A 26,993-nucleotide genomic window follows, 5' to 3' on the forward strand; every position below is an offset into this window, starting at 1 on the left:
AAATGAAACCCCCTCATTCAGGTGTAAACACTGTAGTTAGCTTAACTCTTTGTGACCATATAGTTTCTCCCTCCCCAATAAAACCAGACTACCAAACTTTGTGAAAATATTGAATGATTATCTCAGTTTGAGCAGGTTAAGAGTAAATGTATGTTATATTGGAGTCAAAGAGACATTTTTAGCTTTCAGTTAAGTTCTTTGTAACTTCTGTTGATAGTGTTTGCTTAAAAAAGCTTTTACATTCTTAAATAGAAGATCAGATCTTTAGTATTAAATATTGTACAAACATTGACCTCCAGGGGGCGTCCTGACTCCCACTGTACATGTTGATTTCCAAACATGAAAGAGGACGTGTGGTAGCCTTCAGTTGTCATAAAAAACCCAAGGTGTTTAGTTTGTCCTCTCTGGGCTTCTGTTAAAAACATGACTGCCTCCATAGAGGGGACCCGCTCCTGATGTAAATCTAAAGGGCTCATTCTAGGGTGAAGAAAACTATTCTTACGATTTAGATGAAACATACTAGTGAAAACATCACTGGGATTATTTTATATTCAATTTCTGCAAATAGATCACTTACACTTAAATCGCACACACTGGACCTTTAACAGACTGGATATCCACTTTTCATCATTTCCTTTTAAATCATCCACTGGTTTCTTGAATGGTTTATTCATCATAAATAGCAGGAGAGGTGTCGTACAACATAGTATATCACTGAATTCTTCAAACGGGAAATTGGAGACGCAGGTTTAGAAAAACTGAGAATATGAAAAAAAAACACAGAATGGTGACATTTGTATGCAAAATGATGGATGAAATATTTAACTTTTGTCCGCTCTCTTCTATTACTCTTTCTTGACTGTGCTGATGCAGCCATCTTGTGTTAATCTGCTGCTTCTTCTTAACCACCTGAGAGCTATAAAACAGTCCTCTACTGTTCCCTGCTGGAAACATTAGGAACTACAACCACTACAGATGGTGCTCATACTGAAGCAACAGATGCAGAAATGGGCTTTAAATTAATTTATTTAAAAAAAAAAAAAAAAAGCATTTCTCCACTGAAGCAGAACAAACATCAATTTTTTTTCCATTTTACCTTTGTTTGGAACGTGTACAGTCAGAAAACAGACTCCCCGGGTCGCCAGAGCAGAGTGAAATAATTGAGCAAATGAAAGGGGGGGGGGGGGTGGAGGAGTGCGGGTAGGGTCTGCCAACACCACAATGTCAACACAGCCGGGAGCAGGTGAGGAGGGTGAGGAGGAGGAGGAGGCGGAGAGGGAGGGTGGCGGGAGGAAAACAAAACAACAAAAAAACTAAAGAAAAGGAAGGAAAGTAAAACACAAACATTTCATCAAGTGCAGGTCTGGTTTGGACAAAGCAGGTCTTTTTTTTTTTTTCCTCTGTTCAACTTCTCCGTCGGATACATGCAAGGTCAACATCTGGAACTACACATGGAGAATTCATATGCTTATATCGGTTATCTGTGCAAGTATTAAAATATGTAGGTATTATATGGATATGTCAGAACGAGGGGGAAAGAAACAAATATTACGAAAACTATTACACCGTTTCACTGAACAGAAAAAAAATGAATTCCACATAATAATAATAAAAAAAGTGAGATTTCTAACTTGGTTACCGAAATGTCACCGACCTCACCGTTTTTTTTACTCTTCCTTTAATTAAATTATTACTTATCTAGAGAGGTGAAAATACATTTAAAAAAAATCCTATGCTCCACATTTTGAAAAACAAAATACTGCATATCTACGTACAGCTGCGATAAAGGAAGGTCAGTATTGTGAGAGGCTAGCTGCCAGAGTTTCAGGAATATTGGCTCCGAGTTCCCTTTCTAAATGCGTTGACCGTTATTTATTAACCATTAAATGCTCGACGTTCTCGGTTGGTCGCAGACTGGGGGTGTGTTGTCTCCGCTGGAGTCTCCTATCTGCTCTGAGGTAGATGCGACAGACAGGTGGCGTCCAGCACGAGCTCAGTCAAAGGTCAGCTCTGAAGGGTTAATGTTGTTAAGGCTTCCTGTGGTCTTGGTTTCATCACTCTCCTGTTTCAGTGGCTCACAGGGGGCACCTTAGAGTTCTTTGTCCCGTTTCTGTATTTTTTGTTCTCAACCCACATTCCAGTCTGTAAGGGATGGACATATCTATATTCTTTTTGACGCTTCAGAACAGAACTCAAACTGAAAAATGAAAAGAATCCTCTCCATTTGGCACCTCTGGAGTCAGTGGTAGAAGCAGGAGAAACAAAACAAAACGACGGGGAGGGGGAGACGAGAAAGGGAGAAACAATGGAGGGGGGGAGGAGACAGTGGTGGTGGTGGTGGGGGTTGTGTGGTGCATGTGGTGGTGCAGACTAGTTGGGATGGCTTCCATGGTTGTTAGCTGCCGACGAGTCTGAGTCTGCTGCGACGGCCGAGGCCGCCTCGTCCTCCACTTTGACACGCTTGGCGTCCGGCTGTTCGCTGGCCAGCTGATCCCCGTTCTGGCGTTTGGTGGGGAGGGAGGCCGAGGCGGAGGCGTGGTCCGCCAGCAGGTGGAGGGGGCTCGCCACAGCCACAGCTAAACAGGAAGAAGAGGAAGAGAGAGACGGAGTAGTTCAGTGTCGCAGCTGGAACTGTGGTTAACCAACATCTGGAAGCAGCAGGCCTGTGGGACGTGTGGTTTGGCTCCGCTGCGAGTTCAGGATAATAAAGACGTTTCTTTAGCGGAGGCAGAAAGTGTTAACTGTAGACCATAAACACGACTGTCACATCTGGTGGTGAACTTGACTGTGTGTTTAGTTAACACAGAAATGATCAAACTGAGGGGATCATTTCTCAATCATCTGCTGCAGTAACAGACCTATTATAAAAAAAAAACTTTCTGCAGAGGAGCAGCTCATCCTGTCAGTTTTCTTTTTCCTATGTGGCCTTTTAAGCTGATTCTAATTAGTATATTTCATTTACTTTTCAAGCTAAAATCCTCAAACAAATCTGATTCCTGCTTCTCAAATGTGAAAACATTATATATTTAACGTCTTGGCATTTTAGACAGAATGACTCTCCAGACATAACCTTTGTGACAGTTACTAAACACAGCAATTCATTGATTATTTAAGGAAATAATTAGCTAATTAAGCTGTAATAAATCCTTATTGTTAATTATGGACCTATTCAAATTGTATCATGAAATAAACTTGTTATGACTAGAATTTGTACTTTAAAATACAGTTATACGTTTAGTAAACATGATACTTCTTAATGTATTGCATACGAATACAATTTTTTTTCCCGAAGCCTTGGAATATTTAAAAATCATAATGCAGGAAGACAACAACAGCCCCCTGAGTTTCATGCAGCCCTGGTGTCTCACCTGAGCTGGTGGGTCCCTGAATGGCAGTGGTGATGCTGTGGGTGCCGTTTTGTGTGATGGCCTTGATGGGCAGCTGGTGATGACCCAAGGGGGCCTGCTGCACTATGGTAACAGTCTGCAGGGCTGTGGCTGACTGGGAGCTCTGGATGATGCGACTGGAGCCGCCTATAGAGGTGATGGTTGGAACCGTCTCCACTTTGACTGACAAGACAAAAAACATTGAAATGTGTCAGTGATCGACGACAGAAGTGACGATCAACGCTGGACTCAACTATCTGGTTAACACCAGGGAGTCTACAGTCATTGTAATTGAAATATAAAATAAAAATGTAAACATACTTGTTACAAGTAAACACTAATGCCTGTTAGACTTGACATTGATCCCCATTGTACAAAGTTTGAAAGAGTTTTGACACAGCAACGTTTGCTCTATCAGCACTTTCAGGCTTTAACCACGAGAACTTATCATTCTCAAGCCACGAATCATTAAACTTGCATTTCCCAATGTTCATAAACCAGTTGGTTAGAAAGGCATCAGCTTAACACATGAATCGAGGACACACGTGCATCAGAAGTCATGTGTACAGAATAAATAGGCATATATTAGCATATATATTAGTATCAAGTTTCAGCTTAGCTTTCTAAAATAAAATAAAATATACTGTGAGGTGGCCAAAATTACAATTTGAGAAAATTGTTTTTCAAATGAAGAAATGATTCTGCTATTTACTTCTTCATGGCTTTAAACATAGTTCTGATGACACCAAATTCAGGATAAGAAGTGATGCATTAAGAAATGTTGCCAAATGCTATTCCATGACTCACCTTTGACCTCTGTGTGCTCTCCGTTCTCCTGTGTCACACTCTTGATGATGGTGGCTGGCTGGGCGATGATGGTGGCGGGGTTCAGGGACCCTGCCGGGATCTGCTGTAGGACGTGGACAGTCTGGATCGCAGGCTGGGAGTTGCTGGTGCTCACTGGGGATGCCATGGTGTAGGTCACTGGCTTGATGGTTTGAGGTAACTGGCGCTGGACTGCTATGAGTACCGGCTGGTTGTTGACAGGCGAGCCTGGAACAGGGGAGCATGGTGTGAGATGAACTCTTCGCCAGCTGATTTATTTCAATGTGTCAGATACACACGGCTGTTTAACATTTGAACTCTGTAGTTGAAATGTTCCTTCAGAGTCTACAGAGAAAACGACAATCATCGACAACCATACTACAAAGTTACTGAATCTACCTGTTGTGTTTTGTGCAAAGCGTGCTTCCTGGATGACAGCCAATTTGGGCTGGACTGCAGCGGTGGTCACCGGGGTGGGAGCAGAGGAGGTCTCCAACTCCAGCGGAACCGGTGAGCCCTCTCGTGATAGGCTGTCGGGGGTTTGGACGCCACTGGAGTGAGCGGAGAGCACCCCCGAGTGATTGGGAGACACTGGTGCACTCCTGAGACAAGAGAAATGTCAACATCAGATTCAATTTACAGATCAGAAAATGCTCGACAGACATATGATTTAAATTATGTTCTTATAAAATGATATATAAACTCTGCAAACTATTGTGATATATCAATACGTCATCGGGGACAGCTTACAATCAGTATCTGCCTCATGTTTGCCGAGATAAAAAAACGTATTTATCAGTATATACAATGAAGAAAAGATGTGCATTAATGTTTATGTTTTGGGTAATTTTTCTAAGTAAATACCATACAATATTTTGTCATTAAAGTTTGCTAACGACATCTTAGGAATCACTGTTTTTAGTATAAGACATTTTTCAAAACTCAAATGTGTGGGTGAGACTAAAACAATAAAATGTAAGCATGTTGTGTTGATGACTCATGTGTAACTACATGTTAACTGGCAGTACATTAACTGCTTTTAGTCTGGAGTTTCATTCTACATTCGACAGATATATTATTTTGTTTAAATCATAGTGAAAGTGTGCAATGGTGTGATGAAGCCAGACCTGGAGGAGAGGGGTCCGTGGGGGGTCCTGAAGCAGGGGACGCCCCGGGGCCTTCGTTTCCTGAAGGCCTGCTCTATCAGCTTGCCCTCTGAGGACGGGTCTATCCTCCAGAACGAGCCTTTGCCAGGTTCCTCCTGCGACCGCGCCACTTTGATGAAATAACGGTTCAAGGAAAGATTGTGACGAATCGAGTTCTGCGACAGAGAAAAGGTTCAAGTGGTGAGGACGTTACAGTGAAAATAGATAACGTTCGTGACTCTTACTCTGAGGTTCGAGTACATGAGGCTGAAACTCACCTGCCAGCCCTTGTCTGCAGTCCTGTAGTAAGGATAGTTCTTTGTGATGTGATTGTAGATTCCGTTTAGTGTGAGCTGCTTGTCCTGAGCCAGTGTTATGGCCTGGACAATCAGCTGTGCATAGGAGTACGGAGGCTTGGAGTCATCCTGTGGAGCAGAAATGAATTACACATTTCTTGAGTTACACTGGTAACATTTTGTACAATAATCAAAATGTCTTCACGTTACCTTCTAACGATAAAATGTGTTTTTAGAATTGTATAAATGTCAAAGGAAAGAAAATAATGGCTGCAACAAAAGGTGAGAGATTCCACCTGATCAATCTGATCCAACAGGATCCATTTGATGCACTGCAGTTTGCAGATGCTTGAGATAAGAATCGATTATTTTAAAGTTACATTATTTAGCGCTGAATGAGAATTTTTTTACACAATTGACAAATTAACTGGTTTCAAAATTATTTCAAACATAGAATGGGAGTTTTCTAAATATATTTTTCATATTCTGGCAAACAAATAATGCGGCTATCAATATATCTGCACTAATGCCACCTTTGAAATAAGTAGGTCAGACATAAAATAATACAACTTCCAGCAAGTATATTGACTTGACTAAATTATGTCTGACAAATGTCACCGTACCAAAATGGAACACACAAATACAGGCTGTATATGTTTATGGTGGGTATTGTACCATTGTATAGCACTGTATTACCATGCCGCATGTCCTCCCTCCCTGCACTCACTTTGCACATTAACAATAACAACTAATCACAAGTTCTGACACGTACAGTAGTTCAGAAGTTTACTTTGTGTTTGTTTGATTTGCTCGAGAGTTTGAGAGACACTTATTTAAACACATTGAAAAACAACAACAAGACGAGATGTAATGTGATGCAGAGTCAGGACATCTGGGTTTATGTGACCTGAACGATCCAGATTCATGATCCGACATCATTGATTAATAATTAACAGCTTTGTTTCAATAGCAGAAACCAGGAACCTTTGGAGGAACTGTGCATTTCTCACATTACAGATACCAGGGTGTGAAAAAGTTCCAGGTAGTGATGTGTGTAATAATTCCTGTGAGCAATAGACTGTGCTACTGCGTCTGAAATGTCAATTATTATATTCAAGAACATGTTTAAAACCCGAGTGAGTGTGATGTACTTTTTGAAAAAGTACACACAGCTCTGCGGGAGTGTGACAACAACGAGCTGAACTGAAATCAGGCTCGACAGTGAAATAAGGGCAGAGGATGGCGCACCTAGTTAAGCCCTATGAGGCCAATTGTGATTTGTGAATATGGGCAATACAGATAAAGTTTCACCGATTGATTGACATGTTAATGCTACTGGGGGAATTAGTGATTGGTATTGGTCTCACCTTGGGACTGTCCCCTCCGGAGGCGTCTTTGTCGTTCTCAGGCTGGGAGTTGTCGTTCATAAGCTGCAGCTCTGCAGAGCTGACCATGCGACCGCCCATCCTGTAGCCTGAAGAGCCTGCGCCACGCGGGCTGGAGGGGCACGAGTTAGCAGCACTGCAGGGACACAACATGACTGTGAGCTGCCAAGACATTGACTGCACGTCGAATTTATACTCAGATAAGAAATTAACAACCAACAACAGGTATGGATAAACTGCGTAACCTCCTGCCCCAGATCACATATGACATCCCCAAAATGTAAAGAGAAAATCTCTGCAACTTCATGGCCAATATGAATAATCTTGGTATCTATATGAAAAGGTAACACTTGCTAAATTTTATTCTAAATAAAGTAGAGCAAAGTAAGAGATTTAGTAGAGATATGTACATTGTCATCTCTGCAGGTAAGCTTTGGCACAATCTGTGCCATTTGAGTCTTCTCACTATAAAACTCCTTTATTTTCACTTATATGTCACTCAAAGCATTTATTTCATTTAAATACAATTGTTTTTCCAAGAAACCCCAATGAAAGCTCTCTGATAAGCCCTCTACATGAAGCTGCTTAACTACAACAAGCCTGGCTTTTCCCCACGAGGAGCATAGTTTACGTTTCCTGGCTCAGCTCAGCCGCAGTCTGTGCTGCAGTGATACGCTTTTGGCCGACATCTATGCAAATCACCTCCCAGATAGACTGAAAATACTGCAGTCACTTCAGGAGCCACAATCAGGTCCAAAGCAACAACACATTCAAACTGGAATCAAGTGTGATTATCCAGTGAAAAGGTTTATTAACCAGGGGATGAAGATATTTAAATATGGGTAATGTGCTTCACATTATATGTGTGTTGGTTCTCGGGGGACTTTGGAGGTGTTGTCAAACCAAACAAACAGTGAGAGGCAGCAGCTCTGTCCCTTTTCAGCTGCCGTCCCTTTTCATTACCTCAATTGTTTGTTTGTAAACGGGAAACACACTATCATTAAACCAACAAGGGACACGTGTATGGAAGAAGAAAGCTGGTTGGTTTGAAGCCGAGCCGGCTGAGAGGATCTAGGACTCTGATGGCGGTGTCGCCTTCTCTGAGCCCTGCAGTCTGTGACCTAAGCCTAAGCTGATCAACACATAGGGCCCATGTCAAGGTCAGCTGACAACTCAAGGTCACCCAGTGGAGGTGTGGGAGGGACTTCGCTCACTGCCATACACTGAACTGGGATTGGAAAACTGGAGGCTTATAGCACTGACAGAAGGAAGTGCTAAACTTAGACCAGGCTAAACTTAAGCGTCATTAGGAGGCAAGACGATCGGTTTGACGATATGTTCCCTGTGAAAGGTAAAAGTAACAGCTCTGATTCTGTTATTTTGCTTTATCTGGATTTAATTGACCAGTATTGAATTGAACAGATGAACTGTTGTTGAATTTAAACCGAATCTACCCCCAGTCTCATCAAATGTATGGATTGAGCAAAGTAAATTAATAGTGAAATGTAATAAATTGTTGCGGTTGTTTGATCAAAGACTAGATAAAGATGGACACTACGTCTCAACTTCCTCCCACTGCAGAAAAATGAGGCCAAATGATCCTGTATACAGACGCTTCCAACTGACACTGTTTACATCATTTGGAGTCAGAGTATGGGAATTAGTGACTCAAGTGTGAAAGCAGAGTCGTGGTCCTGACAATATGCTCCCTCGACCATAGACTAAATAAAGATTGATGACGCGCTAAAAATAAAAATTCAAAATATCCTGGATATTTAGAGCCAGACTGCGCAGTAAAGATGATGTGGAGCTGTGGGATCGTGTTCCCACCGATTCCCACATTCGACCAATCAGGAAGTAAGACTCAGCTGTCAATCGTGACGTTTCACCCATTTTCTATGTCAACAAAAACACTTGAACAAACATCACAGTGATTTACTGTGGTCTATTTAACATCTGCTAACATGGAGGAGCCGATGTTTATGACCTACATGTATACTGCAGCCCACCACCAGGAGGTGTTCCAGATTGTGTGGCTTCACTTTAGGGTAACTGGCATGTCCAACATTTGTTAAAAATACAGTCTTTGCTAAATGATCAACCCTCATCTGAGAGATGTTTTTTTCCTACACAATATGAATTAATCGCAGTGGCAGGCAAGTTGCCAGCTGTAGGTCAGTGAATGCATCATCTCCAGTAGCAAGTACCTAATGGTGCCAGTCGGCGACGGCAGGGGGCTCATTAAGTGAGCGATGTTGTCTGGAATGTTGATAGTCAGGGGGGAGATCTGCGGCTGCACTGGTTTCACTGGGGACTCTGGAGCTTCGCGCTTCACCTTCTTCCCACTGGACAGAGCTGTGAACGTGATCTTGATGTTTGTGCTGGGGAATCTGAAAGTGCACCTGCAAAAAAAAACAAAACAAGATTTTAAAAAATGAGGAACCCAGTGAGCTGGGGCATGCAGAGATATTTCCAATGAAGTGGAACTGCATTTCAAATTAAGGCAAATTTAATCTGTGAGAACTTGACAACATAAAGCCCGGCTGGGGAAGAACTGTTTGCCGATTCTCTGCCTGAGACAATGTGTGGTTAATTCAATTTGAATACTGATGCAATGACTTTATGAAGCATTAATACACTGCAGAGAAGTGGAATTTAGACTGGACCCGCTGCTGATATGCACTTGTTTACAAAGGGAGTGGTTGCCTCAGAATTAGACAGTTGTTGCTGTTGTGAGTTAAATATAAGACACAATGTCAATAGGAAAGTATACCTCAGTGGAAAATGTGCGATACTTCTCTATAGGTATTAGCTGATTGATATATCTGTCCATATAAGTCAACAGAGAATGAACAATTATAATGAACTGAAATAATTGGAGACTGATCAAGTAAAACTTTTAAATATTTACGACTTTCCAGCTCCTCATGTCAAGGGGCTGCTTTTGTGTGTTTTAAATCATCGTCAAGTGACAATAGGCTCTAGAAAACAGCTGTTTTTAAGTTTACATCTTACAGAAATAACAATGCAAAAAAGATCTACACTTATGTTTTCTGGCACATGTATTTTCAAGTTTTATCTATAAGGTTGATGGTTAACTGTGAAATATCAAGCTGCAATTAAGTTTTTTTGAAAAGTATTTTTTTACTGTCTCATTTCAGTATTAACATCAACCCCCAAAATTCCTTATCGGTAGGGCTCAAATATAGACATGATACTAAAACAAACTGCAGTGGTTGAATAATACATTTTAAAAATCCATAGTTGAAACCATTTTGTTACTTCAGCACCCACTAGTGATATTCAAACCTGTGACACTTATTTCACTGTTTTATCTACTTTCTGTTGAGCCTTTCCTGCCAACATGACTTTGAACACAGCAGCAAATAGAGTGAGCTCCATTTTCATATAAATGCAGAAGGCCTTATGCTGCAATTGAACTATGGTCTGATAAGGCAATGTTTAAACAGAATCTGGAATTTCTGCTTCCAAAAACACAAAACAAAGAAAACCAGTGAGCTGAAGTGCTGCACTGACAAACGTGACAATGATGTGTTCACACTTGTTGGATTCAACACGTTAGATGACGTCAGTACCTTGAACCAACTGGATCCCTGTTCAATTTTAATGCAACAGGTCTGCACCATTGACATTTATTGTTGGACACTGAGAAAATTATCACTGGTGTTTCGATGGCTGAATATTTTCTCACTTTTCATTTGGTATCTACAGGAATTTAAACATAATAAACAACAGAATGGGCTCAGGAATGAAAGAATGCTGCCAACAGAAACTGAGCACATTTTATGGTTGGGTTTCTTGCAATTAAAATACTTTAGGTTTGACAAAAAAAGAACATTGTTGGTTTATGTAGACATTTATATCTGAGGCATTAAGGGAATCTGTTTATGGAAATGTTATATCAGGAACTTGTTTAAAACCAGGGTTGGGATCAGGGTGTCTGACACCCCGGGACAGAGCAGACACATTGCTTTTCAGTTAGTTGCAGAGTGGCAGACACTGCAGTTCTGTTTTTTTGCCAGGCTCTCACAGAGCTGGCATCTGCTGAGAGAACTGTATCCCCGACACTTACATCTCAAATTAGCTTTGCTGCTCACAGGAGGAGACTGAAACACTTCCTAGAGCCAGACTGGTGAGGGGAGACACTTTCATTATGCATGTGCCCTCCGAGCACCCTTTCAGGAAGGGTAGAGACTTCTCTGTGGATCCTTTAAAGTTATACACGAGCTTTAAATAACATCAGAGCGTCCCTCAATATCTAGAGACTGTGCAGTAGTGACAGAGTGGGGACAATGATATCTTAATATAGCAATAAACAATAAAATATCAAAAGCAACACTGCTCCTTTGTGTTCGTTCCTGCGCTTCATTCTGCTTTCAAGGATATAAACACAGACCCAAGCTCTCAAAGCCAGTTAAACATTAGTAAAGAAATCTTACATGGGAATAGTAAGCTTCAGAAATATTATAATGTGAGGGTATATTACATGGGCAGCATGCGTTAATGTTGGCTGAGCATTGTTTTAGGTTCAGAGAATAAGTGGCTTAAGACTGAGTCTCAATTCCCCAATCGCCAAATATGTACTAATAAAACATTCCAACAAATTTGTAATGGATATAAAAGCTATACCAATGCAACTGGGCTACAATTTAAGATTATTTGTTAATGATTGATCAAGTAAAGATCTAGTCTGTACATTTTTAGAAAACTGAAAAATTATTACTAGATTACTTAAAGTAGATGAATTATCCGATCACACTCCATACCCCTTAAAACTCTCAAATTATTACAATTCAAATGTTAGTTGATCAATATTGAATTAATCTGATACAATTTTTGACTATATTGTTAAGCATTTGTTTGTTAGACATTTTTCAAGCTAAAAATTACAAAACTGTTTCCACTTTATCAAATGTAAAAAATCTGCTGCGTTTCTCAGACATCTGATTGTACTGTGAAGCTTTTCCTTCAAATGCCAGTTATAAACATTACTAATAGTTGAAATCCATATTACAATACAACGACAGAGAGATTATCAAACATGTTTACTTGTTTCTGTATGTAAGTGGCTAATCATTAAAATGTATTTTCAGTATCTTAGGCTGATGAGTTTCAGGTGAGAACAACACTTATCTACATCTTGGTCTCCGGAACATCTACACAACTTGTTTTGTTTAGAAATTACTTCTGACAAGTCATACTTAATTACTTTTTTTTTACAGACAAACAACCAGCAGATAATAATAATAATAATAATAATATAATTGGAGCATTAAAATTAGTCAAACTGCTTGATAAATCTGTGTTATAGAGCTTTGAATAAATATATATATGGGGAGCTTCCTGATATACATTAGGAAACATGTCGTCAAAATACGTATCTAAGCTTGACAACCTGTTAAATGCCCTGTTACACTGTCCACTGAATGTATTAACACTGTATGGAAAACTTAATTCATGATTGTAAGTTGTTAATTGTCTGCGTGAGACTCAGGAAAGTTGTGTATATATTGTTCAACATCCCCCTCTGTGCACGCATTCACAGAAAGCCCTTCATTAACCCACTTTATTCCTCTCGTATGACTAATGAGGGCTAAATGCCACACACACGGTTGCTACACTCCTGTTATAATGGCAACAAACCAGTCTTGTTTAACTGAACTTTCACTTGATTCCCTCCTCCCACACTCACTGCAAAAAAACAACAAAAAAGAATGTAAACAAAAGAAGACAGCAAAGACAGGAAGAGGACCAGCTCGGAGAGAATTTATGGGTGTGGGATGAAACCGGGAAGAAAAGGAGGGAGGTGTTCTTCTCTGTTCCGTCTGTTTACATCACCAAAGAGGAATCCCTGGAATACAACCGACCTGTCCCCTGGGCCACAGCTCTGTGAGTTGTCTCATGTCGCCAAGCTGCTGCCTTAGCTGCACCCGTCTTCATCGCGACAGGGAGGGTCATTTAAAGTGCCTTCACTAGCTTGAGGGTTACAGTACAGCGTGTGAGCCCATGCTAGGAGGTGGCGTCCTCCCCATAGTAGCATTTGAAATAATGCTGATTAAAAGCTCTTTATAGGCAGTTGGACAGATCAATAAGAGTAGCTGCAACCACTGCTGCTCCTTCCTTGTTCCAAATGGCGCGTATACAATGAAATTCATTGATTGGCGTACAATGTGTTATAAAGTTAATGAGGAGGAGCTCAGAGATTGATTCAACTATCCAACAAACAACTGCAGAAATTATATATATATAAGTCAATTGAGAAATTCATCAAGTAAAAACAAGCCTTTTTGTTGTGCGGTATAAAAAGCAGTTTCACATTTAGGGATTGCACAATAGCAGCGAGCAGGAGGGGGGAGTGTGGCCACTGTTGGCAGAGGCTGGAGGTTTGTCCACATTACAGGCCACTTTAGAGAATCATCTCGAACCACTTTCTTTGTGCCAAAAACCCAAATAAAGGTCTAAAGAGAGAGAGAAAACCAGCTTGTTTTCATTTTGAGGTTAGACTGAGTTTTTACCCGTGTCTGACATTGTTGAAATTACCTGACAATAATTTGACAGTGTAATGTTCAATTGTTTATGTTAGACTACACTTTCCCTTGTTTTGTTGAGTTCATTAGACACGAAAAACATAAAATCTACGACATTGTCAAATAGGATGCGTTTCCGTTGTGGTGTACAGGTGAAACTAGAAGTAGTATTGATTCATTACTTACAAAAGTCAGAAAAGCCTACGGTGATGCCATCAAATAGTACTTTTCCAAAAAAAAAAAAAAAAAAGTTGAAAGCAGAGAATGGATGGTAATCATATGGGTGCAACTAACATATTTCTATTGATTGTCTAAATCATTTTATAACATTGCCCCAAATAATCCTGATAAATGTCCTTCAGTTTCCAAGAAGCTGTGATGACGAAATGACAATTCCAGGAATACTTAATACTTGGGTGACTCCAGCTTATATTTACTTTACCATTTATTTTCATCTGTAACCTTATCTAAAGCAGCCACTCAAACATGGCCTACATCCAAAGCAAGCAGCACATACTGCAAGCACCACGTGTAACAACTCCACATAGTGTGTACTATGTGGAGTTGTTGCAGTAGAATTAAGTACAGTACAGTGTGGTATAGCAGTATCAGGGTAGATTCCTGCTTGTTTAGAAGCAGCACACTAGCACATCATCAACAAGTCAAACAGCGGCGGTGCAGGTTTAGACCTGCTCAACGTGGCTCAGCAGCCTCCCGACTCCTGCACACACGAGTCGGGAGTTTGGGTTTAAAACGAACCTCTGGGCTCATGCCGTCGCTCGGTGTTTAATGTTAAGCAGGTAATTGATTAAAAGCGCTGGCTAGCATGACTCCGGCTGTTCTCAGACGAGGCCAAAGGTCCCGCCGGCTCTGCTGTTGTGAGCCGGCAGGGCGGGGACGGCCCGGGTTTGTTTACGTTTAGGGGTCGCGGGGAGCTCCATTCACAACTCCTGGGATTCAAAGGCTAACAGCTAGCTCTCATGTTTGCACTGCCTCCAGGGCGAATGTTTACAGCCCCGCGACCCAAAACACGTCTCACTCCACGGTGTCCATGTGGCTGGAGAATAAACACACACACACACACACACACACGTCTCTCCCCCTCCCCATGGCTGTGAGCTAGCTGCTCGTGCTAACCGGCCCCGACACAGACACCGTGGAATGCGGCTAACGCTGAGTTAACCACGGGAGGGGGGGATGTGGAACGAAGGCTGGCGGCTAATTAACACTGTTGCTAACTGGAATGTCAACAAAGAAAATGGCTATTCGAACAGGATGCGGGGTTCTTGCTAACATGCTAAAACACGTGGTCCTCTCGACCCTGCTAGCCAGCGCGTAGGCAGTGTTGTTGACTGTTCACTTTAGCTGCCCGGCTACTAGCGCCGCATCCACATGTTCGCCAAGGATGGAGGGGGGACTTACATTCGTGGAAGCTGCAGAGGAGGGGCGCCCCGTCTGAGGAACACTCCGTCTACAAACACCCCGTTTTTGCCGAGACACCTCAGGTAAAAATCGCCGCCGCCGGTGCCGTCGTCGCTGGCGGTGAATATCTCCAGGTGCCTGCGGGAGATGAAGCTGGAGTGGCCCATGCTCACGTCCACGGAGCCCTGAGACGAGTTGCGGCCGATGGTCACCGAGCGCTTCTTCATCATGTATTCGAATTCACGGCCCTCGAGCCGGGCAACCGGCCCAGACGATCCGCTCACCACGGCCATGTTCGGCTTCAAATCCCTAAAAAAACAAATGGTGGGATAAATAAGACACCGGGGTGCGGACGCCGGACTGCGGCCCTTCGGAGGCGTGTAGATGGAGCGAAGCTACAGGAGGGGCATCGAATTGAAACCGGGAGTTTGGAGGGGAACATGCGAGGCCAGGGACCGCGGCTCCGACCCACCGCCGAGAGAAAGAGTAGCGGAGCGATCCAACCGAAAGGAACGGCGGGCGGAGATCTTCTAACTGACAGCGCTCTCCGCCAATGAGAGCGGGGGAAGCGGCTGCAGCGCCGACACCTCGACCAATCAGACGTCCGAATGCATGTGAGGACAGATTCAAGGTCGGTTGGTGCGCAGTAAGACGCGCATACGCTACTGGGAGAGGCGGAAGACGTGGTGCGGGTGTAGGACAGGGAGCGGATCAAGCGGCTTACACGTGCAATCTATCACAATAATCGCTGCTGTCAAATATGATCGATAATCCGCAGCCCGCGCGTCGGCATCACCGATTAATCACGAATCGAAAACGGCAATCGACCGCGTGCATTGAAGCAGCTGGCGGGATTTCCGCTCCCGTCAGTCTCCGCGTCGCAGGAGCGCAGAGCCACGGTGCTCCGCCTGCTCCACTACAGACTCCACGCCGGGCTTTCCACGCGGCCCCCTCTGCAGCACCTCGTTGGTTTGTAATGGTTCAAGTTATCGTCGTCACTGATCTCGGATCAACACAAACAAACCACGTTGCCCTGACACACACACACACATACACACATACAACTCCATGTTACTCAGGGGAGGCTGCAGGTTTGCGCCCCCTTGCCGTGCCGTGCCGTGCCGTGCTGTGCTTTGGCCTTGTTGTTATCTTCAGACTGAGCGACCCCGCCATCTGTAGGCCACTTGTTTGTAAACACAGTCTGTGGGCAGTGCGCGTGCGTAACAACTGATGGAAGATAACACCTCAGACCAAGAGGATGAGTATTATGGATCAGGCGATAACTGGATGCAGAATCATTGTTTTTGAACTTAATCGACTAGAAAAGGATTTCGAGTTTGATATGACAAGAGTCCATTAAAGGTACAAAATATAATTAGAAGAGGAAAAGTGGTCTTATGTGTGTCATCGTCTCCTCTCTATGGAAATAATAATGAGAATTTCAATACAAGAAGAAAATATCTGAGAAAATGGATGTTCTTGTAGCTCGGAGGTTGTGAAATCTCTACAGACCTTAAATGACCTGCTATTATTATTATAATGGCCAACAACAAAAATAGTGTGTTTGTCCATTTAAATATGTATCCAGCAGACATGTCATTGATGGCAGCTCCCAGCCTTTCTCTGTTTTATATTAATGTAAATGATCATATCTTTATTGTGTACTGTTAGTTAAAAACAAATTGAAGATGTTGCCTGAGGCTTTAGGAAGTTGTGGTGTGTTCTGCTTGCATTGTATTATGTATAACTGATCAATAAATTGAAGGAAATACGTGGCAGAATAATCTTGATTATTTTCAATATTTATTGGCTTGCAGGCCTAAAGATTTTTTGCAGAAGTAAAGATGCCTGCTTCAATTTTGGGAAACGACCACAATATGCAAAACAGTTTGTGACAGGCTTTGGACATTCATTAATATTGTTTGTGATGTTGTGATGATGATGGTGCTGTGACTATCACTGACAATATTCAAATAATGAACTCCATTCTGTTTTTGCTTTGTTTTATTTCCTGATTGTTGATGTTGACTTTTTAAATATACATCTGATGCCAAAACAGAAAGTCTTTCTCAATGAAACATCCCATCGATCCATTATTTTGATTGAGTACAGTGACATTCAGTGACATTCTGGTAAGTCTTCCTGTCATGTGGGCATAAAACAATTCACATTTCTTTACTGGATATGTGCATTAATAATCATTAACAGCAAAAAAGTATCTGTTATCGTAGCTTCATTGCATTTGTAACTAAAGAGCTTTTATAGATGTAGTCTGGTTGACGTGTTTAGATGAAGACATTTGATGGATGTGTTTCCACTGAATAGACAGGAATATAACTGTTAATGGAGATGCATTAGGGCCTTGAAGAGAGGTCTGCTGAGATGTTTAAAAAAAAAACAGTTCTCTGCACTTAGATTTTAACAGGGATGAATACACAATTGTTATGGTTTAACTTTTTCCACCTGCTGTTGAACTGGAGAGTTGAATGACCTCTAAAATCCACTTGCAGCAACTTCCAACTTCATCTCAACCACTGGGGGGAGACATGCACCGTCACAACCCTCCATAGATGACATCATGAACTCACTGGCCATTTCAAGCTTTTAGCCGGAACAGACAGCAGCATCACTCCATCGCCTGCCAAAACACACACTGACACACCCACGGCCACTGTATACCAGCATTTATAGACTTATTAATAACACAAGTTGCTAGGATGGGCCCGATGTTTAATAATACATTCATACACATTCGATTGTTTTAAGTAAGTGCTTTGATGGTATTTTTGATTCTACAGATCTCAGCTGATAGTACATATAAATATGATTTAATCATCTTTTAAAGATGTATCTCTGTAACTTATTGTACTTTCTGCGTGTTTATCTTGTGGCGACCTCTTATGTTTCCGCTGGTGACAGTCGAGTCCATTTGTTCCAGGAAGAGCAGCGACCGCTGTGGCACAGTTAATGGGAATCAACAATTAGTCAAAGCTCTTCCAAACCACATGACTGGGATTTACAACCCTAATATCTTTGCACTATCGCCCACAGAAGAGTATGCTTTACGAAGCTTCAAGTTTTATTAGATTTAGAGCAAGTCAGGATAGATCTGCCAAAATAAAACATCTGATAATCTGCATCTCTCACATGAGGGACTGATTGATGCGAGCAGCTGTGATTAAAGATCATAATGATATGTACCATCAAGACAACTTGTGGATTTCAGTATAACAGGGAGGGAGGGCGGTGTCCCATGGGGATGGAGAAGGCTCCAAGCAGCAGGGTTTCCATGTCTTTGCAGGGAGAGAGAGACGCATTACGCCTCTCCTCCATTTCCTCCCTGTCCTCTGGGGCAGGAACCAAATGCACACATTAATAACACTCTCCATGTCTGAGGGAGCTAATGCTGCCTTAAGTGCTGATTACGGTTGGGAAGATTCAGGCGTGGAGGAGTATTAGTTTCACTCTCTTCACTGGATGTTGTGGTGAACAAACCAAAGCCCAAATCCAAAACCTTTTCGAAGGGAAAACTGCTGATTGGCCAAACCCTTCTGTAAATACAGGGCTCGGACATTCACTTAGCTTTCTACTGAGCTCAGTACTTTAGTGTATGTGTTTGTTTTCGTTGTCAGTCTCTGCGCTGCGTGGATCTTACTAAAATAACCCAGGGCCAAAACCCACACTGCCTGTTTGGCTACTTTTTCTAATGAGGAGCAGCCCCACAAAGAACACAACAGTCGTTTGAAAACATGTTTAGTCGCGCATTTCACAAGTTTATCCATCCCACATGAACAAGAGACACGTTCAAACATAAATATAATTTCCGAACGTACAAAGATGACAACAAGCACATAAATAAGGCAAACGGTGTCATCATGGTGCAATCTTTAAAAGCCTCCTCCTCCGGCCAAAAGTGCTGAGAAATACATTTCCCACCCCAACACTGCTGTCCACACTCAACATGGGGAGTTGTTTTTACCCTGAAGTCAAAGTGTGGAATAAAGTTTTTTTTTTATCTGCTAGGATTATTCAAATGTGTTCCAGGTTGTGTTTGGATTTGAATTTATCACATATCCTCCACTGAGGCGAAACCTCCAGGGGTTCAGAGAGCCAGAGACAAACACCCTCGTGCTTCAGTCCCGCCTGCCGGCTCCCTCCTCATCCTCACGTTTGAAGGAGTCCGGTCTCTTCCACTCAGTCCGACTCCTGTCACGCTGTGGTCACAGTATGTCTTGTTTGATCAGGTTGAGTTCGTCCTCGGACACGGTGAGCTGCCCCGTGTACCAGAATATCCAGGGGATCAGGCTGAGGAAGATCAGCAGGGGCCCGGACAGCACGAAAAAGTCCCAGAAACTCAACGGCGCAAAGATCCCCACGAAGAAGAGGAGGAGGCCGATGATGTCCAGAATCAAAGCCAGCGACAGGAAGAACTTGACGCACCCCCTCTGCTCCATCGCCGCAGCTGAGCGAGAGAAAAGGACGAGTGGCTGTCGTCTCAAGGTCTGACAGGAGTGAGTCTCTGTGCAGAAGTGATTTCCTGTCCTGTGGATCATTGTCGTTCACCAGCAGCACACCTTCGCATTTCTATCATAGTTCAGTGTCAAGACAGGTCTCCAGGCACAACAAAAGGTTGTGGTGCTCATTAACAGCGGCTGAGAAACTCACCGCCTGTCTTCATTCCTATGCAGGCTTGACCTGTTTTGCACCATTAATGTGACACATCAGGCCGCTGTCTGAAACCTGCGTGACAGATTTATGCACATATATTTCATAATCAACTGCCATCGAGGTCCTCTTTACGCAGTTATAAGCTTGATATAATTAATTTGCCTCACCCCCAACCCCTAACCCTTGGATTAGTTTATTCAGCTAATGAAACTTAAGTGATGCCGGCACTGCATCAGCGTGTTACATCTTTTATCAGTTGATTCAAAGCCTCCTCTTGACAAAGTGTACGTTTACCCGTGATATTTAACTTCACAGGGTGGATACACTGCACTGAAGCCTTCACTAAACATTAGCAATCCCTGGCCCATGCATCACTACAATAACGCTGCCTACTGTGGAGTGACTTGCTGACAAAAAGAGGAAATGCACGTCATGGAAACTTCCCTTGTTTGACCAGTCCTGCTGCTGCAATTTGTCTCCGCTTCCCTGTCCTGCCTGTGGTGACAGCAGGTGTACACAGCACGGATGAATTACTGTGAAGCTCCCCCGACTTTGATGATGTCAGTCGTGGTGGCGGCTTTGTTTGTGACCATTTCACGGCTCATCCTTAACTAAACTGTGGCAGAGCTGACATTTTGCACAAGGTGTGCCACGAATCTAAGCATCTGCACATATACAAATACGCCAGAACATACCATATGTTACACATGTTCCCAGGTCACATGAGATCCTCTGCTGAGGACTTCCCGGGTTTGTTTAACCAACACCGAGAGACAAACCAGTCTGACCAGTGTGTGTGTGTGTGTGTTTGCACGACTCTACTTCACTCTTTCTGGTTGCAGCTACAACTTGTGTAAAGTATGTCACATGCATTTTTCAGATGTGACAAAGCCTTTGTGAAAAATAATAAGTAGTTGAAATAATGGAGGAATCTGCAGACAGGAACATTTGTCCAGTACGGTTCACAGCCAGCAGCAAACTGACATCAAGTATTGTGGAAGGGTTTTAGGAGCTTAGGGGGAGTTTATGCTATGGTGAAAAACAAATGGTTTTAGACTCTGTCTCTATATATATCATGGGCCGTGCTAACCTAATGAGATCCCTGCCTCTTTACTGACTTAACTTGACTAAATAGGATTTTATTTAAGTCAAAAAAACAACTTTATAAGCTCAAAACTGAAATGATAAATGACCTAAAACTTGATTCTAACTTTAGACCCTTCTATAGGACATAAATGCAGGTAATGCCTCAAGGTTCTTTGAGTTTCTAAAGTGCTGAAGTGGCAAATAAATAAACAAAATAACCACAAACTAATAGCCGCGAGACAAACCTTGACACTTTGGGGGCTTTTATGACTCTGGGGCCCCAGGATGCTGCCTGCTACCTGGGCTTTGGATAAATCTTGTATCCGGGCCTGCCGAAAAAGACATGTCAGTCAGACTGGAACATGTACAGGTGGTTGTAATAGTCTAAGGCTGTGCAGAGCTGCAGCTTTATGTTTTTATATATATATGAGCAGAAAACTGGCCCGATTTTATATGAAGCTACTTATTCAGAGAGGCAGCAGCTCAGATCTCCTGTTCTTCTCCTTCTTCTCCTTCTTCCTCTTCTTGTCCTTTTCCTACGTCTTCCTCTTCTTGTCCTCCTCCTTCTCCTTTTTGCTCCCGTTTATTCTCGAAAGTGGAGGAGTCCAGCGAGTCATCGTAGCCTCCGTTGTGGTAGGCCGAGTTTTTGCCCCATGTCACCCTGCTGGCTTTGCCCGGAGGGGTCGGCCCCACCTGGCTGTCGGAGTCTGCGTCCTCCACGCACTTCACGTGTCTCGATTTCTGGCTCATCCTCTTGGAGATCTTGCTCGCCAGCAGCTCCACGACGCGGTTCCTCTTGTCCCAGTCGTCGTAGTCCCCGGGCACCCGCACGTTGCCCACGTACCAGATGAGCCAGAAGCCCAGGCTGAAGAATATCACCAGGGAGCCCGTGTAGATCAAGAAGTCGCCGTAGAAGCGGCCGTCGAGGCGCAGGTTGGCGAATATCCCGACGAAAAGCACAATAAGGCCGAGGACGTCCAAAACGATGGCGATCAAGAATGAAGGCACGCAGCTGCCTATGTACCGAATCAGGTCCATGGTGAAGACATGGAGAGCTGAGCCTCTCGACGCGTGAATAACGGGAGGATGCTTCATCCTGTACCTGCGCACCTGGAGAGAACGCCCCACCTTAAAGACTGGATAAACAAACCGCGTCTCCTCAAGCAGCTCCCCTGCGCACAGGCACACACACAGACACACACAGACACACACCTCACTAGATCAGGCAGCTTCCACCTCTGAACTGTCACTGCACCGTCCAATATCACACAATAATGCGCCTTGGTTCCCATAATGCAAATGGGCCCAGGAGCTGCAGGGGATTCTAATTTGGCAGTCAGATTCTAACCTGCAGGATAACATGCATGACTCAGCGTCTCTCCTGAGTTCTCTCTTATTTGTTTATAGACTAACAACAGAGCTACACATGCAAACACAAAGCTGGCTCACTAACTCATTTCACCCGACTATTGGAGCTCCACCTCTTCAAACCTGATGGATTGACAAGCAGACCACGTGATGAGGCTGAATCAACATGTTTGTGTGAACCTTTTGTCTGGTTACATTTTCTGCTTGTTCACCCTCTGCATCCTTGTTTGGTTTTATTTTACAGCCTTTCTGTTGATTATGATTCATCTGTAAATTCTTCTGACCCTAAAATGCCCCTACATTCAAATGTTTTATTTTTTCTGACCATCAGGCCCAAACCTAAAAATGTTCAGTTATCTTTTAGAACATAGGCCAAGAGAATCCCTTGTAGGTTTGAAGGTCTTCCGCTGTGTTTGATGTTAAGTTGCCAACCACCAGCAGTGGTCCGGGATCACCAGCAGATGTTAGGGACATACCAGTTGTGTACCTTTAATGTCATTGTCTATTTCAACCATTCAATCACAAGACACCCTCTGCTAAGGCAGGCCCACCACAGTCTCACCCACCTGGGTGTATGTCTCTAACATCCTGGGGTCCAATTTGGTCTTTCCTCCTGATCCAGTGCTATTGGCTGCAGTGTTCTGCAGTCTGTGATGTGTCTTTAATGCTGTGGTGCAGGGTTTGTCCATGGATTCCGGTAACCTGATGGTAGAAATTGCATCAAAACCTCTGTGGCGAACTATTGCTGTCCAGCCACGTTGTTCTGCCTCAGATGCCCTCTCCACATATATTTTACTTAAAAATGATTGATTGATTGTCTGAACATATGCAGATTAATTCTCTATTTGTCAAATAAAACGATCAATTTGGCTCTAACCTGTTTTTAAGGCCAGTTCGCCTTGTAATGTCTCCTCTGCAGACTTCTTGTGTTCAGATCAGTTCAGTTTAGTTCATTTTTGTCCACAAATATATTTACTCCTTTTACAGAGGAACATCTGTTATCTGTCCTTGACATTATTTTCTTAAACTTGCCGGTGCCCCTCAGTTCATTTAGGCTCTCTGACATTTCAAATAATCTTGATTTATACATTTTTTGTGCACTGTTTAATTCACCAAAATCCTAAAATTTTAAAGGCATATAACTTAAAAGTGGATTTCATGGTAACCAGATCGATTGACAATTCTTACTGCTTTTTTGCACTGGGAAGATGTGATTTATGTTAGTTCTGTATGTGTTTCCCCAAACCTCCACACGATTAGTTATGTATTGAACAATGAGGGAATAGTATAATAAATACAAACTTTTCTTATTCAGTATACACACAGTATGTTGGTGAGGTCACAAGGTCAAACTTGGTACCAAACATGAACCTCTTGTGGATTCACTTCATCTGGAAGAATCTCACATGCAGTTATACATCGTTTTAGTTTACCTGTGTCACTAACCAATAATCACGCTAACTGGAACAGGAAGTCAGTAACGTTATTGTTAGCATGACATTATCTAACATAAAATATAACATAAATATCTATGTATTTATCTGCACGTCTCTGTGGACCAATTCTATTCAGTCTATTTGCAAGTGTACTTTTGATATGATGAATTATGTGTGTTAGTATTACCGTTTCCCGTCTAACAATAGGTAACAAGTAAGATATTTCCATTGTGTACATTTATATTTTAATTGCAGGCTGTAATTTAAAGCATCATCCAAACTGTGCATAAAACTCGTTTAGGCTTTATAAATGTTTACGATACAACGTTCGGTTATATACATTTTATATGTTATCCTTTGAATGCATTGACTGATGTTTCTTAGCCCACTAGGGGGCAACAGAAATAACACACAACATATGACGACAGTCTCTGTGTGAAAGGACATTTTAATTCAATTGATCCATTTGGATCAACACCAAATTTCACACACTTATAAATATTAGTCTTACGAAAAGGTCTGAAGAGAAAATGTTGAAAAAGGCCCTATCTCGCAATGTTAAAGAAAGTTAAAAACAAATTCCTGGATACGCCCCCTGATTCGGATCTGCACCAAAATTAAAGGAGTTCTTCCCTGACCCATACCACTTACTTCCACTAAGTTTAATGATAGTTCTGACGTAATCTTGTTAAAAACAACACGTCAGGACGGGGTGAAAACATGACATAAGACTTGCAACATGTGTGCAACAACAGGACCTTTAAGCTGAAGCTGTGTTTTTGGTCAGCTCCCTCAACTGCAGAGAAATAAAACCCTCTCTCTTATCTTTATCTGTCTGCTTTTTGGTGTAGGGCAGAGAGCACATGGTTTTTACAGCTTTTTTTCCCTGCTGTAGACAGGAATGATAATGTGATTTGTGAGGGTCAATGAAAACAGTAAAGTTGGGTGACTGAAAAAACATGCAGTGAGCTGAGAGGAGCTGCAGAGTGGCGTGCTAATTCTCTGAGCCGCACCTTTCTCATAAATGTGCTGCAGCATCCCTTAGTATGTGAATATTGATTATAGCTGCTTTAAATCCAAGCTGCTCTTTACAGGCCAGAGTTTCGTCATAACATTTTTTCAATGGCTGACAACAATAAATATTTAGTGTGCATTACGTTACAGTAGAAGCTGCATGGCTCTGAAGGGGTTACTTCACATTTCTGGCCACGTCATATTTAAATCCAATGAAAATGTACTTTCAGGTCACAGCAGTCAAATTCTCTCTTTTTTACATACTGTATATTTGAAGATGGATGCATTCAAATTCAAAGCCGCCTTCCTCGAGATTTTGTCCCAATAAGGACTTCAGTGGATGCAACTACACACAGTAAACCATGAGTTGACAATTATAAGCTCTCACAATCTTTAATTATTCATGCATTGGCATACACTGCACCGGTCAGCATTAGGAAATCCCCCATGTCCACTTTTCCCCTCATAAATACTAATAGGCACAGTTTGCTTTCTAGTATCCTCATCGCTAAATTGAGTGTGAATGTGTGAATAATTGCATTTTAAACAGCACAATGTTGTCCTCGCGTGCTCACCTACTTTTTGACAGCCATGGTTATTGTTGCAAATGTTTGTCATGCGCACTTCAGACTGAGATAAGGGCCTTGTTTTGTCGATCCTGGTAAACCAGAGGAATAAATACAAATGTCAGCACCACGCAGAGTTTTTGCAATTATGTTCCACTGACGCTCCCATGCTGAAAAGCAACATTTCAATTCAGTGCCCTCTTAAAAGGTAAAGTGTCTCCGTTCAGATTTACTTCCAAACGTGAAGTTCTCTGGCAGAATATCACCTCCAACATGCTCACAGATTGAACACGGGGTGTCTGTAGTAGCTGAAGGGCTTCTTCGCGGTCGACTGCTTCCTGTTCTCCTTGGTGATGGGGATCAGGACCACGCCCACCACAAAAACCATCAGCCCAATGGAGAGCAGTGCCGGCCCCAGGATGTTGGTGACCTTCTTGCAGTGGCCGGCGAAGTAGAGACCACTGATGATGATGCCACATGCCAGGAAGCTGCCCCCGGTGGACATGAGGTGGATGGGGTACCAGAAGACCTCACATTTGCTGTGGGACGTGTCGGTGGTCCAGAGGGACTCGCTGCGTGAGAGGCTGAACACGGTGCTCTCCGTGCAGCTTGGGGGCGTCAGCTGGTCCTTCGACTGGGAGAGGGTGCACTCTCCCAGGGGGATGTTCTCTGGGCTGCCTGGCATGGCCTCGAGGATGACTCTGGAGAAGTGCGTGAAATATGAATCAATCTGAGGGCGTCTTTTAATAAAACATGATATTAAGCATAATATATCATATTGTCTTTTCCACCACAAAAAATACTCTTATCAAGAAGACTGAAGCACACTTGTCAATGAAAAAAATATTTAAAAAATCTAAATTTATTTAAATTTTCCCAACCCAGAATTGGAATAACATTTTACCTACGAATGTCACAGCTGCATATTTTAGTTTTTTGCGAATCACCTCACTTGAACATTTCCAGTCGTTTGTCCATGAGAAGCAGATCACATCAGGCGGACAGAATTAAAGAAGTACACAAACACCTACCTTTCAAATCTGGATCAATGTCCTTCGTCTTTCTTCTTGAAGAGTCGACGATAACTTTAAATCTACGAAGCATCAGAAAACATCCAGAAACCTGAGCTAGATGCTTCCCCACCGTCCGACCAGAGAAACCAGTAAAATGCAGTGACACACATCCACACTGAACCACCATCTACCCACCCTCCTCTGCTCTCTCCACCTCCTCAACAGGATCCTGTGAGCACCATCCCCTTACCATCATCTACCATCGCAGGCGGTCTCTCCTGATGCTGCATCCAGGGCGAGGAGCTTTGTCGTCAGGTCCCCAGAGGATATCCATAGACACCCCCCCCCCCCCCGTCTGAAAAAAAACCCCACTCAGGCTGATGTCTCCATAGGGCTGTGAAATGATTCTGAAAGAACTTCGACAATCAGCTCGGTTGTTGCCCGTTTGTTTAAAAATGTCTAAAACTTCACAGGGGACCGGACAACGAGAGGAAAAATATCTGCCTCAATTGGCTGCTTCTCTTTCCACACAAAGAGCAGGGCAGGGCAGCGACTGGGAAATGGCTCTCTGTTATAGCTGGATTGATGTAGCAAGCAATCACCCATACAGAGACTTTCCAATACAGCCTGATATGTTGGCAGGGTATTGATCCCAAAGTACCCCGGAGCAATTATGGGCAAGTTGTAGTTTTGTTCGGTGAACATGAGATCGATGAAATCTGTGTAGCATAATTAGCCCTCAGAAAGCAGTGGGAGTCATGTAGAGTTTTGGTCAAATTTAGGATTTATTCGCTATTCCGCTCCTTGAAATGTCCTGCCTCAGATGCACAGGGGC

At 42.8% G+C, this 26,993-nt stretch overlaps 3 protein-coding genes across 4 annotated transcripts; all 3 read right to left on the minus strand.

Moving 5' to 3' along the window:
- Positions 1-653: 653 nt before the first annotated feature.
- LOC117766203 (forkhead box K2) lies at positions 654-16,030 on the minus strand. The gene is made up of 9 exons (XM_034593003.1): positions 15,008-16,030; positions 9,245-9,439; positions 7,020-7,173; positions 5,635-5,781; positions 5,339-5,532; positions 4,611-4,813; positions 4,194-4,439; positions 3,369-3,569; positions 654-2,576 (listed from the first exon to the last, which is right to left on the minus strand). Exons 1-9 carry the CDS (start codon positions 15,298-15,300, stop codon positions 2,371-2,373), a joined length of 1,839 nt encoding a protein of 612 aa, XP_034448894.1. The 5' UTR covers positions 15,301-16,030; the 3' UTR covers positions 654-2,370.
- Positions 16,031-21,114: 5,084 nt separating this feature from the next.
- Positions 21,115-22,318, minus strand: LOC117766204 (eukaryotic translation initiation factor 5B-like). Its single transcript, XM_034593004.1, has one exon. The coding sequence runs from the start codon at positions 21,854-21,856 to the stop codon at positions 21,245-21,247; it is 612 nt and encodes a 203-aa protein (XP_034448895.1). The 5' UTR covers positions 21,857-22,318; the 3' UTR covers positions 21,115-21,244.
- Positions 22,319-24,946: 2,628 nt separating this feature from the next.
- LOC117766853 (phosphoinositide-interacting protein-like) lies at positions 24,947-26,488 on the minus strand. Of its 2 annotated transcripts, none has more exons than XM_034594236.1 (2): positions 26,409-26,488; positions 24,947-25,846 (listed from the first exon to the last, which is right to left on the minus strand). In XM_034594236.1, exon 2 carries the CDS (start codon positions 25,828-25,830, stop codon positions 25,423-25,425), a length of 408 nt encoding a protein of 135 aa, XP_034450127.1. In that variant the 5' UTR covers positions 25,831-25,846; positions 26,409-26,488; the 3' UTR covers positions 24,947-25,422. The 2 variants fall into 2 exon arrangements, with proteins under 2 accessions (XP_034450127.1, XP_034450126.1); XM_034594235.1 differs by lacking the exon at positions 26,409-26,488 and adding an exon at positions 26,177-26,399.
- Positions 26,489-26,993: the final 505 nt, after the last annotated feature.

This window comes from Hippoglossus hippoglossus, chromosome 8 (assembly GCF_009819705.1).
Source record: "Hippoglossus hippoglossus isolate fHipHip1 chromosome 8, fHipHip1.pri, whole genome shotgun sequence".
NCBI classification, from domain to species: domain Eukaryota; kingdom Metazoa; phylum Chordata; class Actinopteri; order Pleuronectiformes; family Pleuronectidae; genus Hippoglossus; species Hippoglossus hippoglossus.

Coding starts and splice junctions, on each gene's coding strand:
- LOC117766204 (XM_034593004.1), bottom strand. CDS start 21,856: ATGAAGCATCCTCCCGTTATTCACGCGTCGAGAGGCTCAGCTCTCCAT.
- LOC117766853 (XM_034594236.1), bottom strand. CDS start 25,830: ATGCCAGGCAGCCCAGAGAACATCCCCCTGGGAGAGTGCACCCTCTCC.
- LOC117766203 (XM_034593003.1), bottom strand. CDS start 15,300: ATGGCCGTGGTGAGCGGATCGTCTGGGCCGGTTGCCCGGCTCGAGGGC. Junction 4,814..5,338: donor CACGGACCCCTCTCCTCCAG/GTCTGGCTTCAT, acceptor CTCTTGTCTCAG/GAGTGCACCAGTGTCTCCCA. Junction 4,440..4,610: donor CTTTGCACAAAACACAACAG/GTAGATTCAGTA, acceptor CCCCTGTTCCAG/GCTCGCCTGTCAACAACCAG.